At 41.3% G+C, this 15,942-nt stretch overlaps 1 protein-coding gene across 1 annotated transcript in view; it reads left to right on the top strand.

The window, feature by feature from the left end:
- Positions 1 to 15,942, top strand: part of RGS6 (regulator of G protein signaling 6) — a 228,893-nt gene that overhangs the window by 170,170 nt on the left and 42,781 nt on the right. Inside the window, exons 3-9 of the mRNA XM_054400221.1 lie at positions 1,665 to 1,715; positions 3,085 to 3,191; positions 5,399 to 5,450; positions 8,180 to 8,244; positions 11,178 to 11,254; positions 14,271 to 14,352; positions 14,861 to 14,935. Of these exons, the coding sequence (XP_054256196.1) occupies positions 1,665 to 1,715; positions 3,085 to 3,191; positions 5,399 to 5,450; positions 8,180 to 8,244; positions 11,178 to 11,254; positions 14,271 to 14,352; positions 14,861 to 14,935 (509 nt within the window). The remainder of the gene's footprint in view (positions 1 to 1,664; positions 1,716 to 3,084; positions 3,192 to 5,398; positions 5,451 to 8,179; positions 8,245 to 11,177; positions 11,255 to 14,270; positions 14,353 to 14,860; positions 14,936 to 15,942) is intronic.

A 15,942-nucleotide genomic window follows, 5' to 3' on the forward strand; every position in this document is an offset into this window, starting at 1 on the left:
CTCTAGATGACTTTCAGATACCACATCACTTGACAATAAGATGTCTCAGAGGTCACTGCAAGCCTGTAATTGAAAAGTAAAATCAGGAGAAACTGGACTTTCCAGTTTGTGGGATGAGTAGAAAAGCCAAGAAGGGTTCTGATATGGCTTCAATCAAGATAGCATTTTAATGAGTTATATTTTGTTTCTTAAAATACAAGAGGACTTTAGTTTTAGTCTTTTTGAAATGGTTTTCTAACCTCAAAAGTTTTGTTCTATCTTAGGATTTTTTTTTTAATAGGCAAAAGGGAACAATAGTTAATGGCTCTCAACATTTTCCCCACATGTTATTTAGCTAGCACTGTTCACTAGATGTTTTGTCATCTAGCAGGTAGTTTTGGACTGCTCAGACATCTTTTTCTGAATAAATTTGCTAATCACAAAAAAGAGGTGACTTTAGGATCCACCTGGCATGCTGTTTTCAGTAGAGACAAGATAGGATGGCACCATTGCCAGAGGCATTGGTTAGATGTTCTGCAACATTTCAAGCAGGCCAGTTCTGGTGAACCCAGTACAAAGAAATGGAACTTAAATTTGAAACACTGCTGAATAGTGGAGGGAGACACCATCTTAAGAGGACATTAAAAGAGTTTGGTTGGTTTAGTGAATTGGGGGTAGGAATGCAATGTATCAGCTCTGCAGAAACACTCAAGAGAAACTATCAAGGAAGAATAATTCTTTATGTTAAATAATTCAGGTATGATATCAAATGCATGTAAGTTGCATATTAATAAACTTAGGCTGGAAAGTTACAAGAAGAGTTCCATATACCAGGAAAAAAAAATCTAGAATAACTTTCCAAATAGAATGGTGGCAGCTTAAACCACTCCTAGGTGGTATTGAGAGGTGTGGAAAGTGACAGTCAAGCCATGAATACATGCTGGTGAGATTGGTCCTTTAGTGTCTGGTTCATTCATACCCTCAAGGCAGACTGGGACAAAGGTCAGCTGCTGCTTGTTGCTCTTTTCAGTGGTTCTCAGCAACAGGAAAAGGGCCAATGGACACTGACTAGACCACAGGAAGTTCCATCTGACCATGACAAAATCTCCTTTACTTTGAGGATGCCAGAAACTGAAACAGGCTGCCCAGAGAAGTTGTGGAGTTGCCTTCTCCAGAGAGATTCAAAACCCAGATGAATGTGTTCCTATGCAACTTGCTGTGTAGGTGAACCTGCTTTTGCAGGGGGTTGGACTAGATCATTCTCAGAGGTCCCTTCCAACCCCTACCACTCTGTGATTCTATGAGTACAAGGTGCCAGTAAATGTTCATTCTGTCTCTAGTGCTTGAAAAAACAAAGCTCCCTGTATATTGAGGTGAGAGAGGAGCAACTGGGAAGAACAAATTACATGGAACCATTACAATGTCTAACTGAATATTAAGTCTCCTATCACAGACAATACATCTTCAGACTTAGTACTTGTCAATAGCTATATAATTACAGTGTGTCACATGAAGGAAAAACATTCTGAAACCTCAGTGGTGATAAAAAGGAAAATGGAATAAAAATCACATCAGTTCTATTGTATTTATCTCAATGTTCTCACTCTCTCTGGCTCTCAAGCCCTGTGGTCATAGTGTTTAATGTTTTGTTTACTTCTTTTTTTTTAACTTTTTTTTTTTTTAAGGTACTGATATTGTGCAATGGCTTATGAAGAACCTCAGCATTGAGGATCCAGGTAAGCTGACCACAGCTGGGGGTGAACAGATACTCTGTCATGTGTGCCATTAGACAGGAGATTCTGTTTTGCTGCACTCTGAAATGCCAGTAAAACAGCAAGGTTGATTTAAGCATTGAAGGGAAGGAGGAGGACAAGAGGTAAGAATCAATATCTTAATTCAGTCTAATGCCTTACACTGCAACACAGAGAAAGCACTTTTGTAGGATGCTGTGAAATTGTTGCTACCTACAGAAGACTGATTGATTTAAAGGTTGTTCTCAGAGTTTGAAAGGAAGTTGGTATATGTGTGTGGTTAAGCAGGCAAATGCAGTGACAGGTTTTCACTGGAAGTGAAGAAAGGGGAGCTCTGTGGAGAGAAAAGGTCTGGAGAAAGGTAGCCCTGACTGACAAGGAGACCTAGACACCATCACGGGATCAGATGACGGGTGTTAATTTATCACAGCAGATAGATAAAATGGATAAACAGTGAGCAGTGCATGAGCGTGGTCCAAATAGTTCACTCTTCAAAGAAACTAAAATAATTTTGGTACAACTAAGAACCGTGGGGAAAAGGGGAGGAACAGATCTGCAGGTCCAGAAGCTTCTTTTCCTTTCCTGGAAAAGGGAAATATCCAGCATCTCGCCTCACAGGTTTTTTTTCTGTTGCCTACTGTCAACATGCAAAAGCAGAGACAGAGGCAGTGTGCCTCACCCGGAGAATCCCTATACACACATTCCTTCTCATGAGTCCAGTCAAATCTGGAATCTTGACTTCCAGCTGCAGACACTAGCTTTATTATCTCCCTGGGGGAGCAGGAGCAGCTGATGCGTATTTTAAGACTGAGAAAGTTGCTACAGCTTTCAACAGCTGACAAGGGTTGCAGATCTTGTGCAGATGTTCCTCTGTGCTGGTGAAGGTCACCCTGGCAGTGCTAAGATACCTACTCTCCCTTTGCCATCACACCATTTCCTCTAATGAGCAGCAGTGCTACAGTGGCAGGATTTGCCCTTGTGAATAAACATGCTGCTAATGACCTGGTGTTGTAGGTGTTTGTTGGATTTAGTAGAGGCAAGGGGAGTTCACTGATGGGCAGTCTTGTCAGCTGTCACCTGTGGTGGATCATGTGCTTTAAATTGAATTTCAGACTCTAGAGCTGACCTGGTGTGTGACATTTTGTAACCACAAAACCAGCAGGTTAAATATCGGAGCAGTGTTTCTTCTGGATTTCAAGGCTGATATCTGCTCTCCTGCTTTGTGTAGTTTGGTTGGCAGATGTAAGGATTCAGTGTGGGTACAGAGAGGCATGTGTCTTAGGTGATACTGAAAGCAGAAGATGTGTGGTGCACATCTTGGTGACACATCCCTGCTGTTTTCTCTCTTTCACAGCAGAAGCAATACACCTGGGGAGCCTTATCGCTGCACAGGGTTATGTCTTTCCGATCTCAGACCATGTCCTCACCCTGAAAGACGATGGGACCTTCTATCGTTTTCAGGTTGGTGAGCCCTCTGCCTCACGTGTGGCCCCTCCTGCTGTCCCTGAAGTAACGCTGCTGAGATCCACCCAGTCTCCATCCTTCAACACGTTAGGTCTCTGAAACTAGGGATTGAGTCTCTCTCTTGTAATTTCTGACCCACAATTATTACACAAATGAACAAGTGTGTCCTGTGATTTTTCTGGCGTGTGATTTCAAGGCTATTGTACTTAGATTTGAACTAAACCAGGAGGAAGAAAATGGATTTCAGGTTCTAATCCTGGCACAGCTGAGTAGCCACCCTCCTGCGCAAAGTGGACTAGTGCAAACTTTGGAGTTGGACAGTCAAGCTCTGGCACACCAGAAAATTCAATGTTTTGTTCTCTCTTGGTTAGGGATTGGTGTGGGAGGGGCAAGCTTCAGGATTTGACTCTTTCACAAAGGATATGTAACCCTGGCAATCACCTAAACTGGGATGTGTCTGTCTCTCAGTGTCCTTGTGCCTCCAGATGTATTGAATTTTTAAAGCATCCCACACTTGATCTCCATGTCCAAAATCTGCTACTGTCAGCTTCCAAGCTAACTGAATGCTTGGTCCACAACAACTCCTTTTGGGCCGATTGTATAACTTCAAAAGAAGCAGTAAGTTCAAACCTGGAATCTTGCTGCTGAATTCTGCTGGCTGACTTTGTTACATGATCCCAGCCAGCTCCCTTATCATCATTCCTGTCACCTCTGTCCTGGTCACCTTCCTTTCTTCTTTTTTATTTTTTTTTTTTTGGTTCATTTTTAGTTGAAAAGCCTATTCTCTCTCTCTCTCTCTTTTTTTTTTTTTTTTTTTTTTTTTTGCATCTGATGTTGCTGCTGCTCGTGCTCACTGTCCTGCTGCTAATGTGGTTTTGTGCTACCATATGAGAGACCAATGGTATGATGAACAAAGCAGCCCAGGAGACCACAGACCTCTGCTTATTTGACCCCACTTTCTGGTTGCCTGGCATCATTCAGACTAAGATTTTTCATTACAATTCCCTTGCTTTTCTGAAAGTCCTGCTCCTCCTGTCACCTAATACTTGACAGAAGTAGGGGTAATATTGATTTTCCATCTAGTTGTACTTTTTTCTCTGTTTTAAAAGAATGGCACCATAAGAAGTTGCCCTGTGCAGCTCTTGGGAGCTAGATTTCATATGATTTATTTTATTTTCCTTGTTTTAAGCCTGTGTAAACCACATCATCAAATTGTCTTGATGGCTTACTGAGGATTTTTTTCCCCTTATCTTTTCCTACAACTTTTGCTTATTCTTTGCCTGTTGTCATTTCCTGCAACAGTTCTCTTCAGCCATTTTTTGCAAAAATAACCTGACAGATTCATGTTTCTTTTCCATTACTCTCCTCTTGCCACTTTCCACCTCAACATCCATCCCTCCTTCAACAGTAGCTTAGCATCTTACAAAGTTCGTAAGATATGTATCAGTGAGGAGCATTGATCCCTGTATTGTTTGATTCCTTCGTGTTTTCTCACTGTATATTGGTTCAGATAGTAGTGTCTGTGTAATGCCCTACACCCATTTGTTACATTACATCAGTAATGTAAAACAGTGTTCTGTAGTTTGTGTGATCACAGGGACATTATTTTTCATTCATGTTAAGACTGAAATGCAGCCACATGTAGTAATGCCTTCTAATTAATTGATGTAAGTACAATATGCAGACCTGGATAGAAAATAAAAGCAGCAAGCTTAGCAGGACTCTGCTTCCAGAATGACTTTAATTAGCTGAGTTTTAACCTTTGCCACCTGTTATATTTAAAAAGTGAATAGTTTTGTAGGCTGACGACCATACTGGCAGCTGAGCACAAAAGCAGGTGGTGTGTTGCATATATAAGAGACTGAGGTTTATCATGCCTGATAACAAAACAAACCAAAAACACTCAAACCCTGCGAATCCCTGGTTCTGAGGATAGAGGGTAAGAGGTCCACATTCAGATGAGTAGGAAGCAGTGTCTAAAATGCCATCAGGATCCTGGACATCTTTCTCAAGAGATTCTAATATTACAGCATCTCTACTGACCTGCAGTGAGGAAAGTTAAAGATGATAGCTTCCTGGAAAAGCATCCTCACTTTTACTGAGATCTGTGGCAGTGTTTCCCCTGAGAACAGAGACTTGGACCGTAGACTTTGTGCTTGTCTTCGTAATGTTTTTCTCTATCTGAATTGTTTTTCATCTCTTAGGCACCGTACTTCTGGCCTTCAAACTGCTGGGAACCAGAAAACACAGATTATGGTGAGAGTTCATCATTTCATTGTAAAAAGTTAGTACAGAAAGTGTGTGATAGAAACAAATTGTACTTAAAATAATTACTGTTGGCCATCTAAACCCTTCATCAGCAGAATCTCTTGTCAGACTGCCACATCAGAGGCAAATATGTGCTCATCTCAATTACATGAAAAGAAATCCCAGGATGTCTTAAGCCCATGGAGCTATAGCCATTGCGTTTAGCGGTGCCAGGAATTTGCCTACCATTACCTTCACTCTCCCATTGTTGTGTTTGTTTCAGCAGGATTTATGACGCACAGAATACTGCTCTTTGGGAATATTAAATAGTACCAATACTGCTTTTGTGGGAGAATATACTCTGATCTGTAGCTGAAACTGATATGTTGATCAATAAAAAGTTATCTCTTCTGGGCACTCATCTGGCTGATCAATAAACCAGCATATAACTGATAGCAACCCATAGTTAAAGTTCTCTGATATATGACATCAGACTTACTTTTCTCGTTTGTTTTTTTTTTTAAGATTACTTGATGATAGCTGGGAAAAGAGAGAAGACTGAGCATGGTTTATGAGCTAATAAAGTGCAACACAGTGTGTTAAACGTGTGTGCCTGTAGACAGCAATAATACCTAAAGAAAAACTGTCAGTGGTGTTATCTTTAGCTGTCTGCATGCAATATCGCTGTGTCTTCCAGAGCTGCAATTCTTTTGCAGTTAAATGATAAAATCAATTGCTGCATCCTGGTGTGGCATTGGAAGAGGAAGTGAATCCACATGTGTGCTCATAAAACAGGAGCTTCTGGAAGTCCTTCTTTTGAACTATCTCGTAATCTAAGATCAGTTTAAAACTCCTTCCTGAATAATCATTTGATTGTTGTTTTTTCCTTTTCCAAGCAATAATTACTCATCATTATGGATTCTGGAAATCATTTGCTGGGGTGGAGAAATAGCCTGCAATGTTGTCTGTCTTGTGGTAGTTTATTTGCAGTCCTCATCTGCAGGGAAGCCAGCACAGACTTATGTGTTTATGCCAGTGAAGGAACTGCTTAGGAGAAAACATGATGCTGTTTCCCTATATGCAAAATTGTTTCCAGATTTGACAGCCACCATATATAACTGAACAGTGCCAGATACATATTTTGTAAATATCAAACTAACAATCTGACGAGGGAAGTTCTGATTTTTCCTGTAGCACCTGCTAATTTGCTGGCTTTGTAGTGACATTATTGTGCTGGAAGGACACTGAGTAGAGCAGAACACCTCAAAATAAAGCTCTATATGAGCTGACCTGCTGATGGACAAACTGCAACTGCATTAGCTCTGAGCCCTGTATTCACAGATTTTCATCTGTCCCAAAAATCTCTAACATATGCTTATAATCAGCCTGCATATCAGAGGTCTGTACAGATGGAGTCTTCCCAGGAATTAATCCCAAACTAGCAGTAGACCCAAATAAAGCTGAAATCCCAGCAGCGCTTCATACTTTTTTTTAATTACTTGCATGGATCCACTCACAGGACAGGAACTAACTTGCTGATGGCAGATCACTGCCTAGCATGAGAAAATACTCTTACTTTATTTGGTGTTATAAATGGCTTACAGAGGAAACTGCCCTTGAGATGTATAAATATGCATGAACTGCTCAGCTCTGGTTACATACATGGTGTTCACTCATTATGAGTGCTTGAATTCTAGGAACAGCACAGAATAGAATTACATGAGCAGCACTGTGTGTTTTCATACATTTTCTGTAGAATAGGTTTCCCATCAAAAACATCCATGAAGGTGTCAGACAATTGTGTCTACCAGCAAACCAAAAGCCTGTAGTTTTCAAAGAAAAAACTGACATTTTCTGAAAAAAGATTTTTTGCAGTTTTCTGTAGATGATGGTTTGCCTTCTGCCCTGCTCCAGTTTGGTACACTGTCAGACAATAAGTACCAGGCCCTGCAGCATGAGAGAAGGCAAAACACAAGGAAGCTATAAAATTCATCCCAAAATGAGAGCACTGGACCTCTGTTATGTAGTTCAGACCTGACAGTATACCCAGGGTGTGCTGGAGACCTTGTGTTTCAACCTGTAATGGAAATGAGGTGAGCTAGCAGGTCCAGCAGAGGTTTTTCCCAAAGGCAGCCTGGAGCTGGTTTGATGTTGTGCGCTGGACTCAGCTTGTCCTGCACAATCCCAAACCACATCAGTTTCAGCAGTCTCCCTAGGGTGAAATATGAGAAGGCTTTTCTTAAGCATTTGAAATGCATAGAGTAAGGGGATGGAGCATATGAGAGAATGCTCAGATCATAACTTTAAGATCTGGCCTGTATTCTGTATTTCTGTTTTCATCCTGAATTTTGATTACTTCCCCCCCCCCCCCTTTTTTTTTTTTTTTAACATAAGGGGAAAAGAAGTGCAGGGCTGCTTACTTTGGCAGGCGTATTCCCAAAGTACAGAACAGGTTGCTAATGTTAAATCTTTTACCAGCCTCAGAAGCAACTGTCCCTTTCTCAGACATCTTGTTAGATCCTGGCATCTACTCTCAGCACTTCTAAATGAGGTGTCCCAGATGTTTAAGGTCTCTGAGATTACTAGTGGGTGATGTCAAGTGGGTATTCAGCCCTCTCATTCCTTGCCTCATTTTGCTTGCTGAAGAAAACAAACAGTGCCTGGAACACCTTCTGCTCTTTAAGATCTAGTTCTAATAATCTGTCTGTAACTGTTTTTCATTCTGTTTCTCCCTTCAGCCATTTATCTTTGCAAACGGACCATGCAGAACAAAGCTAGGCTGGAGCTGGCAGATTATGAAGCCGTAGGTACACTGCTGCTAGAGTTTAAAGCTGGGGAGTGGGAGGAGGGCTTTGCTTGCTAATTGAATGCTGCCATTTTGTGCTTTGGAGTCAGCCCTTACTGTATCCTTTTTTTAGTTGTCAGAATTTTGTGAAGGTTGATCTGGAGACATCAAGAGTGTGATTGGGGAACACCTGGCTTTGCATCTCACATGAAATCATCTGCAGTGCAGCCAGCCCGCCAAGAATGGGGCAAATTATACATGAGTTTACCATGGTTTCCTGTTCCTTGTTTATACAGCAGATATTATCACATGGAAATGATGGCTTTTCAGATGCATTATCGGGCAGTTAAATTGCTGATGACCTGTCTAGTTACAAAACTTTTCAGATATTAGACTTGGACTGTTTTCAATATGCTATAGAAGAAACTATTACTGAAGCTTATTCAAGGCATGTTTTCTGTTATGATATGATTACCCATAAAAAAATAACCCTCAACCTTACCTTCAGATGGTGCAAGGTTTGTGTGGAGAGGAGCAATGAGATTGAGGCAGAAGGGGAAGGCCTGCATGAGTTTCTTTGAATACCAGCAGTGTAACACTCTTGACCGGATGAACTTTTCTTTCTATCATATTGACTATTTGTTGTTGTTTACTAGCTCAACAGTGTAACAGCTGAATTTCAAATGTGAGTTTTTGTTGGAGGGTTTGCTTACAAAGTTGGTTCTTAGTGGACTTCTGTGTTTGTGGGTTTTACAATGAAAACATTTATATTGCATATATTTTGGGTGGTTTTTTTCCCAAATACAGACATTGTCCTTCTTTCTTGTTTTGAGACTTCTGTGCACATGGATATGTATATACACATACCATTTAGGCTTTTCACTCAAGTGCAGGCAAAACTTTCCACTTCTCTAGTCCACCATGGAAATGCATCCAGAGTTCCAGTTTTGAATTACAGGCATAAAGGAAGGAATATAATAATCTGCATGCACTTATACATCCTTTTGCTGAGTTTTCTCTTCTGCATGTTGCTGATTTCATTATTAAAACCATTAAAATTGCTCACAGCCAACTAATTAACTGCAAGTACTCTAAAGATCTACCATAAAACAACAAAAGGCTGTTCAGCAGCACGCACTCCCACACACATGCAGTGACCACACACATGCAGTGAGGCTATAGCTAGGTGCTTTTGCATGTTGGTGTCTCCTGAAAGTAGCAATGCTCCAGTGATGGCAAATAATTAGATCTTGGCAGTCTCTCGGTTTTCTTGTGAATATTGCATTGCACAATTAGAGATTACTTTTGCATTCAAACTTTGCTCTCTTAATTAGAAACAATCTGATAAGAATGGCACCGACTTTTCCTAATCATTATGGGAGCTGAAGCAGATCCAGCACTGGAGGTGTAAGCTAAGCACAAGTGAAGGAAACAGGCTTACAGGGGTGGGAAGGAGCCCTGTGCATTTAGTGCATATTTTTGGAGATGTAGCATGGGAGAGCTTCTCCGTAGGCATCAGCACTGACTTGGAGTTTCCAAAGAGAGTGTCTACAAAGCCTGTCAGAGGACACCTCATTTTTAGGTTCTGCTTATAGCATTCGTAGATGGCCCCCCACTGCCCATTTATGCTGGAAGAGCAAGGGTCTTGATGATATGATTAAGCTTGCATAATTGCATTCAGTTTTGTTTATAATGGTCCAAACATAAGCACGATTCAAATATTGTTTCAACTGGTGATGTTTCATTGGCTTCAGCATATTTACTCCAGACGGCACATGTGAATATAATTTAAACAAAGCAAATAAAAAGAAGAAACACACAAAAATTGTTTTTGCAGATACTTACAAGTAGTTCTTCCTTGTAGCGACAGTTAAGAAAATTATCATAGTTCAGCACAGCTGAAAACCATTTGTTTAACTGTTTTCCTGTGTGTATATGGACTGATACTCTTATATGGACTTGGTGGTAAAAAGGCCAAGCTTTATGCCTTGTCTTAGTCAAGAGTTTAAATGAGAGGAAGATTTCTTCTAGCATTGAAATGCACACACTTAAGCACTTTCTTGAAATAAAAAGCAAAAGAACAGCAGTAGAATTAAGCGTCCATTTCCAGTGACAATTTCCAACAGTTGAACCAGCTGTAATGGTGAAGAGTATCAGGCCTCCTTTTATAAGGGTGAGTGTGGATGTGTGACTTTGGGGTGCCATTTGAGCCTGAAATTCTGGCCATGACCCGAGTTTGACCCTGTGGTGAAGTTGCATCCACTTCCAAATGTTCAGTCATGACACCCTCTGTAATGGCTCTGGACCAGAGCTCTTACTGAAGATTTAGAACTAGGCTGCATCTGGACCCAGTCATTGCAGTTAGTGATGCTCATTGTTCAGACAAACAAGCTATTTCCTTTTGTGAATCATCCTGGCAGTCCCCAGCCTTCAGTGCTGTGCAGCTGCAGAATGCTCTCAGCAGTGACCAGGACTGAGCAAAGCAAGGGATGCTCAGGCTTTGCACCTTAGAAAATGCCTGAAGAGAAGAAAGCAGTGGGAGGAGAAAGGGAAAGTGAAGATGAGAGGGAAATGTGCAGGTGGCAGCCATCTGCTGTCAGAAATGAAAGTCATCAGCTTCACAAAGCTTCTCAGTGTTATCTATCAGGAACAAGTCTATCATTATTTTCATAGCAGAGCTCAGGCTGTCTTTATCACACTCCATTACTTCTCCCTGACAGGGCCCCCTTGGCTGCAGCTATGGGGCTGCAGCCCAGAAGGATGTGTTACAACCTTGCTTTGCCTGCAAGATTGTTCACCTGAAACCAGTGTTAACTTTGGTGTCTTGAGTTTTCCAGCTTCAAAAGAGAAAATAAAAATAAAAAAATAAACACTCACCATAGTAACTGTGCTCTTAAGCAATTGTTATAATTGCAGGGATTAATTGTTCTGTTATTTTCATCTTTTATCAGGAAAACTTAGCAAGACTTCAGAGAGCATTTGCAAGAAAGTGGGAATTTATCTTCATGCAAGCTGAGGCCCAAGTGAAGTGAGTAATCCTGGAGCACTTAACTGTACCAATACTTACAGCTGTGAAGGGAAAGGAATAAAACTTCTCTGTCAAAGTCTTTACTGCAGCTAAGCTCAGAAGGTGTTGGTGAATTTCAGTCACTGGCAGACTAGAAACAATGCAAAGCCAGTTCTGAAAGTTTGTGCCAGAAAGATGGGTTTAATTATCTGTACATAGAAATGTTGATCAGGAGCTCCTGAGCCCAGATTCACCTTGGGAGCTGGGCAATTCACTTTCCCATTCTGCTTCTACTTTGGTGTAGTATTTTTGCTTTGTATAAATGGAAAGAACAGAACTTTGTCATCTGTCTATGCTACTCTAAGCTTGTAAAATATTTCTCAGTTTAAAAATGCTGCACTTGGAAGTGATGATAATGGTGGTATTTACAGCACACTGGATTAATTTTTCTCATTTATACCAATCCCCAGTTGACTCCATTGTACCTCTACTCTCCGTAGTCTGATTAGTGTGGAGAACTGAGTACAACTTACATCAAAGTTACTCAGATTTAGTATTTGGGGTTTTCATAATTGAAATCTCCTTTTTATTTTTCTTCACCTGCCCTTGTGAAAACAGTTGCCTCTCAAATGTTTTGTCTGTGTTGTCATTGTTGGTGCCAAACGGGCATGGTCCAGGGTTTGTAGACTGGTGTCTCTAAACTAGCACCTAAACTCCTCCATATTTGTTTTGTGCACGTAAGTGTTACCTACAGAATGGAAAGGTTGGTGAAGATGGCACAGAGAACACCAGTGCCACGAGAAGGAATTTTCACTTTCATCACTAGATGATAAGATGTTAAGGAATATGTTTTCTTCAGGGTTTGGCTGAGGTGTATGTCTCTATCTTTGATTAACTCTTTGGAATTATGATTAATTCTTTGCTTCATAACGTTGTAATTATGCACTATTTAAGTACATGGTAATTATCCTTTAATTTACAAGGTAATTAAGGGATTTTTTTTTCTTTTTTTCTGACCAGAGTACCCGTGTTCTGTTTGGAAGAGAAAATTAGAGGTTAAAATAGCAATTGTACTTTCGGTTGCTTACAGGTTTATCACCAAGATTAAAAAAGAATTAATAAAATAAAATAAAATAATGTAAGTCAAACCAAAACTCTGCATTCTGTCCACACTGTACAATTATTACCTAAGAAAAAATGTAATATCAGATTCTTGATGTGATCATTTATTCATCTTCTCTGCATTCAGTTTTCTTTTAAATATAAGCATGGACTGGCCGCTATCAACCTTTTTTGCTGGCTTGTTTCAGCTTCCTGGTTCACAGCTCATTTGGTGGTTCAGTCTTCGGTTTTCCAACAAGGCAGGACTGGAATTCACAGCGTAATTCACAGCCCTGAATTAACTAAAAAGCAAAACAAACCAAAAAGACCTGAAAACATTCCTCCTGCTTATGGGGTTCTGCTCTGTGTTCCACATCTTTGTTTGCACACAAGATTTCCACTGCTGTACCTATGTTGCTTAAAACCCACAGCCACAGAGCATCTAATTATGTTGTGTTTTTGTAGTTTGAAATATGAAATACTGAGTTATCAGTAAGCTTGAGGATTTGTGCCAAGAACCTGAATTCAGCAGCAAGAACCTGTGAAGACAAGTTGTGGAGTCTTCAGAGTACCTCCAGTTTGTGTACACTTTGTGGTGTGAGGTTGGCAGAAGACTTCACCTTCCCCTGTGGCCAAGCATGAAGGGCTTGCTCACAAGAAGAGGTTTTGGGCTGGGTGCCTGTGTTTGCTTCTCAGCACAATGCAGTGACTGCTTTTTGGCAGTGAGGGCAGAGCCTGTACAGGGGTGATTCCTCATCTCAGTCTTGTGGTGGGGAATTCAGAGAGCTGTACTGATCTTTGAAGGTCTTGGGCATTTTCTGAAGACAGATGTTCAGATGCTTCAGTCCCCCATTTTCTATCCCTTTGCTACATTTCTAGCACAGACTTAGCCAAGGATCCCTTCCAAAAGAAAAACAGGAGAGGGAGAACCTAACGGTCATAAATTCCAGATTCCATGAGTTTTCTCTCACTGCTTTAATTTTCGTGGGTGGCAGAAGTGTGGGAACCCAGCACAGCGATGCTGTCAGCTTTTCAGTCCTGCTCTGGAAGCAAAACCAGTTTCTCTTTTCCTGTGCCTTATCCAGTATCTCTGAAGGGGGTGACTTTGCTGTGCTCCTGTGTAGAGCTAAGCATAGGAGTGAGGCACCAGATGTTCAGTGCTGCCAGGGGGTAGGGGAACAGTTGCTTTGAGCAACTCCTGGCAGCCTTTGATCCGTGTGCTTTGAGTGAGTCAAAACCCTGGCTGCATCAGGGCTAAAACTACTGAGCTGCTGTTGTGCTGGCCCAGTTGTGTGTCTCTTGGATGAGAGCTGGCTTGCACAGGGCCATACAGCAAGCTTGGCTTCAGACTCCTCTGCTGTCACCCCTCACTCTGCCAACGCTGGAGCAGGCAGACAGAACCCTAAGGAGGGTAGCCCCAAGTGTTGCCTATGCTGTTTCCACTGAATGCTTGGGATAGCAGCCCTTTCACTATCTGTGCTCATACCAGTGGTGCTTCTGAATACTGGGGTGCAACGGAACCTCCCGACATGGACCTCAGTCCAGCTCTGCCCAAGAACTTCACCTGGAGTAAAGAGGTCCCAAGGAATCTCTTGACAGAGCCAGAGCCAAAGCCAAACAGGAACTTCGCCAGCCTGCCAAATCAGGGTCTAGGAGCAGAATATCAGGAACGGTTGTTTTCCTTACCAGATGAAAAAGCATATATTAAAATAATTTTTCCACCTTAATGCAAAAATCTCCTTTGACACATATTGGAAGAAACACAGTGTTATTTTGTTCATGGCACATAGCCTTGCAAGCAGGAATGTGTGATGTTTTCTGTACAAAAAAAGTAGATTTCTGGGTTTTTTTTGTCATGGAGTTAACCTCAGCTAGGAACTGCAGCATAAAGAATGCATTACTTGCATGTTGACTCATATTATGCTTTTGTTTTCAGAATTGACAGGAAAAAGGATAAAACAGAAAGAAAGATTTTGGACAGCCAGGAAAGAGCATTCTGGGATGTGCACAGACCTGTGGTAAAGCTCTTTTTGAATGATCAGACTTTCTGGGTTTTGACAAGTTTTAATACCAGTAAAACACTGTGCCACGCACAAAGACGTTGCCTGGAAAGTCACCACATGGATTTTCCTCACAGTTCGAAACATGCCAAGTGTCTACAAAATTATTTTAGGCATGTGCATGCATGGACCAATGGATTTGGAAATACATAAGAAATGTGAAGTTTTGATGATTATTTGTTTTGTGTGTGATAGTAAAGCAGCTTACCCAGTTTGGCTCAGACTTCCTAGCAAAAGCTCCGCTCTTAGCTGAGACATTTCCTTTTGGTGCCAAAGTTGTGAGAAAATGGATTAGACTCTGAGATGCCAACTTTGGATATATGCACTATCTTATTTTGCAAGGATGATTTATGTGACACCAGCTGCTGGAATGAATTTTGGATAAAATCTTCTTGTATGTTTTAGCAAGGTAAGGTAGCGTGTGGATTGTAAACAGAGGAGTAACACAATTACCATATCTTTTCAGCCAGGCTGTGTGAACACCACAGAAATGGACATCAGAAAGTGTCGTCGTATGAAAAACCCACAGAAGGTGAAAAAGGTTGGTTTGTGTTTCTGGGTTTTTTTTTGAGTTTGGGGTTTTTTTGTGTGTTTTAAATGAATATCGCACCCGACACCTCCACTATATCAGACTTTCCCAATAGGAACCAAAAAAAGGTGTTTTGTAAATATCAGTTCTAATCTAATATCTGAGGGCTGGGTGTCAAGAGGGAGGGGACAGCCTCTTCTCTGTTGCATCCTGTGGTAGGACCAGGGGTAAGGGATATAAGCTACAACACACGAGGTTCCACCTCAACATGAAGAGGAACTTCTTCACTGTGAGGGTCACAGAGCACTGGAACAGGCTCCCCAGAGGGGTTGTGGAATCTCCTTCTCTGGAGACTTTCAAAACCCATCTGGATGCATTCCTGTGTGAGCTACACTACATTCTATGGTCCTGCTCTGGCAGGGGGGTTGGACTCTATGATCTCTGGAGGTCCCTTCCAACCCCTAATATCTTGTGATCCTGTGACCTGTGAATTTACTATTCCCATTTTATGATCAGAGCGGTACAGGCTGGGTGACTGATACAGCTCAGAAGGGCGCTAAGGAGCACTGTGTCCCACATGTCTGCTGGCTCTGCACTCCCATAACATTACAAGCAATTGACAAAAATACCTGGGTCCTATTTTTGGAAATTATTTGGGTGCAGAATTTCAGAGCTGTTTCCCAGCCTTAATGATTTCAAAGACTGGATCATTAGCAAACTCAGTGTCTTTGACTTCCAGCAAGTTTTAGCCCTTCCGTGTATATAGAATCATTTAGACTAGAAAAGACCCTTGAGATCATTGAGACTGACCATAAACCTAACGCTGACATGACCACCACTAAACTGTGTCCCTCAGCACCACATCTGCACATCTTTTAAATACCTTTAGGGATGGTGACTCAGTCCCTTCCCTGGGCAGCCTGTTCCAATCCTTGACAACCCTTTCAGTGGAAATATTTTTCCTAATAACCAATCTAAACCTCTGGTAAAACTTGAGGCTGTTTCCTCTTGTCCTATTG

The sequence above is a fragment of the Indicator indicator genome, chromosome 4 (assembly GCF_027791375.1).
Source record: "Indicator indicator isolate 239-I01 chromosome 4, UM_Iind_1.1, whole genome shotgun sequence".
Lineage (NCBI taxonomy): Eukaryota > Metazoa > Chordata > Aves > Piciformes > Indicatoridae > Indicator > Indicator indicator.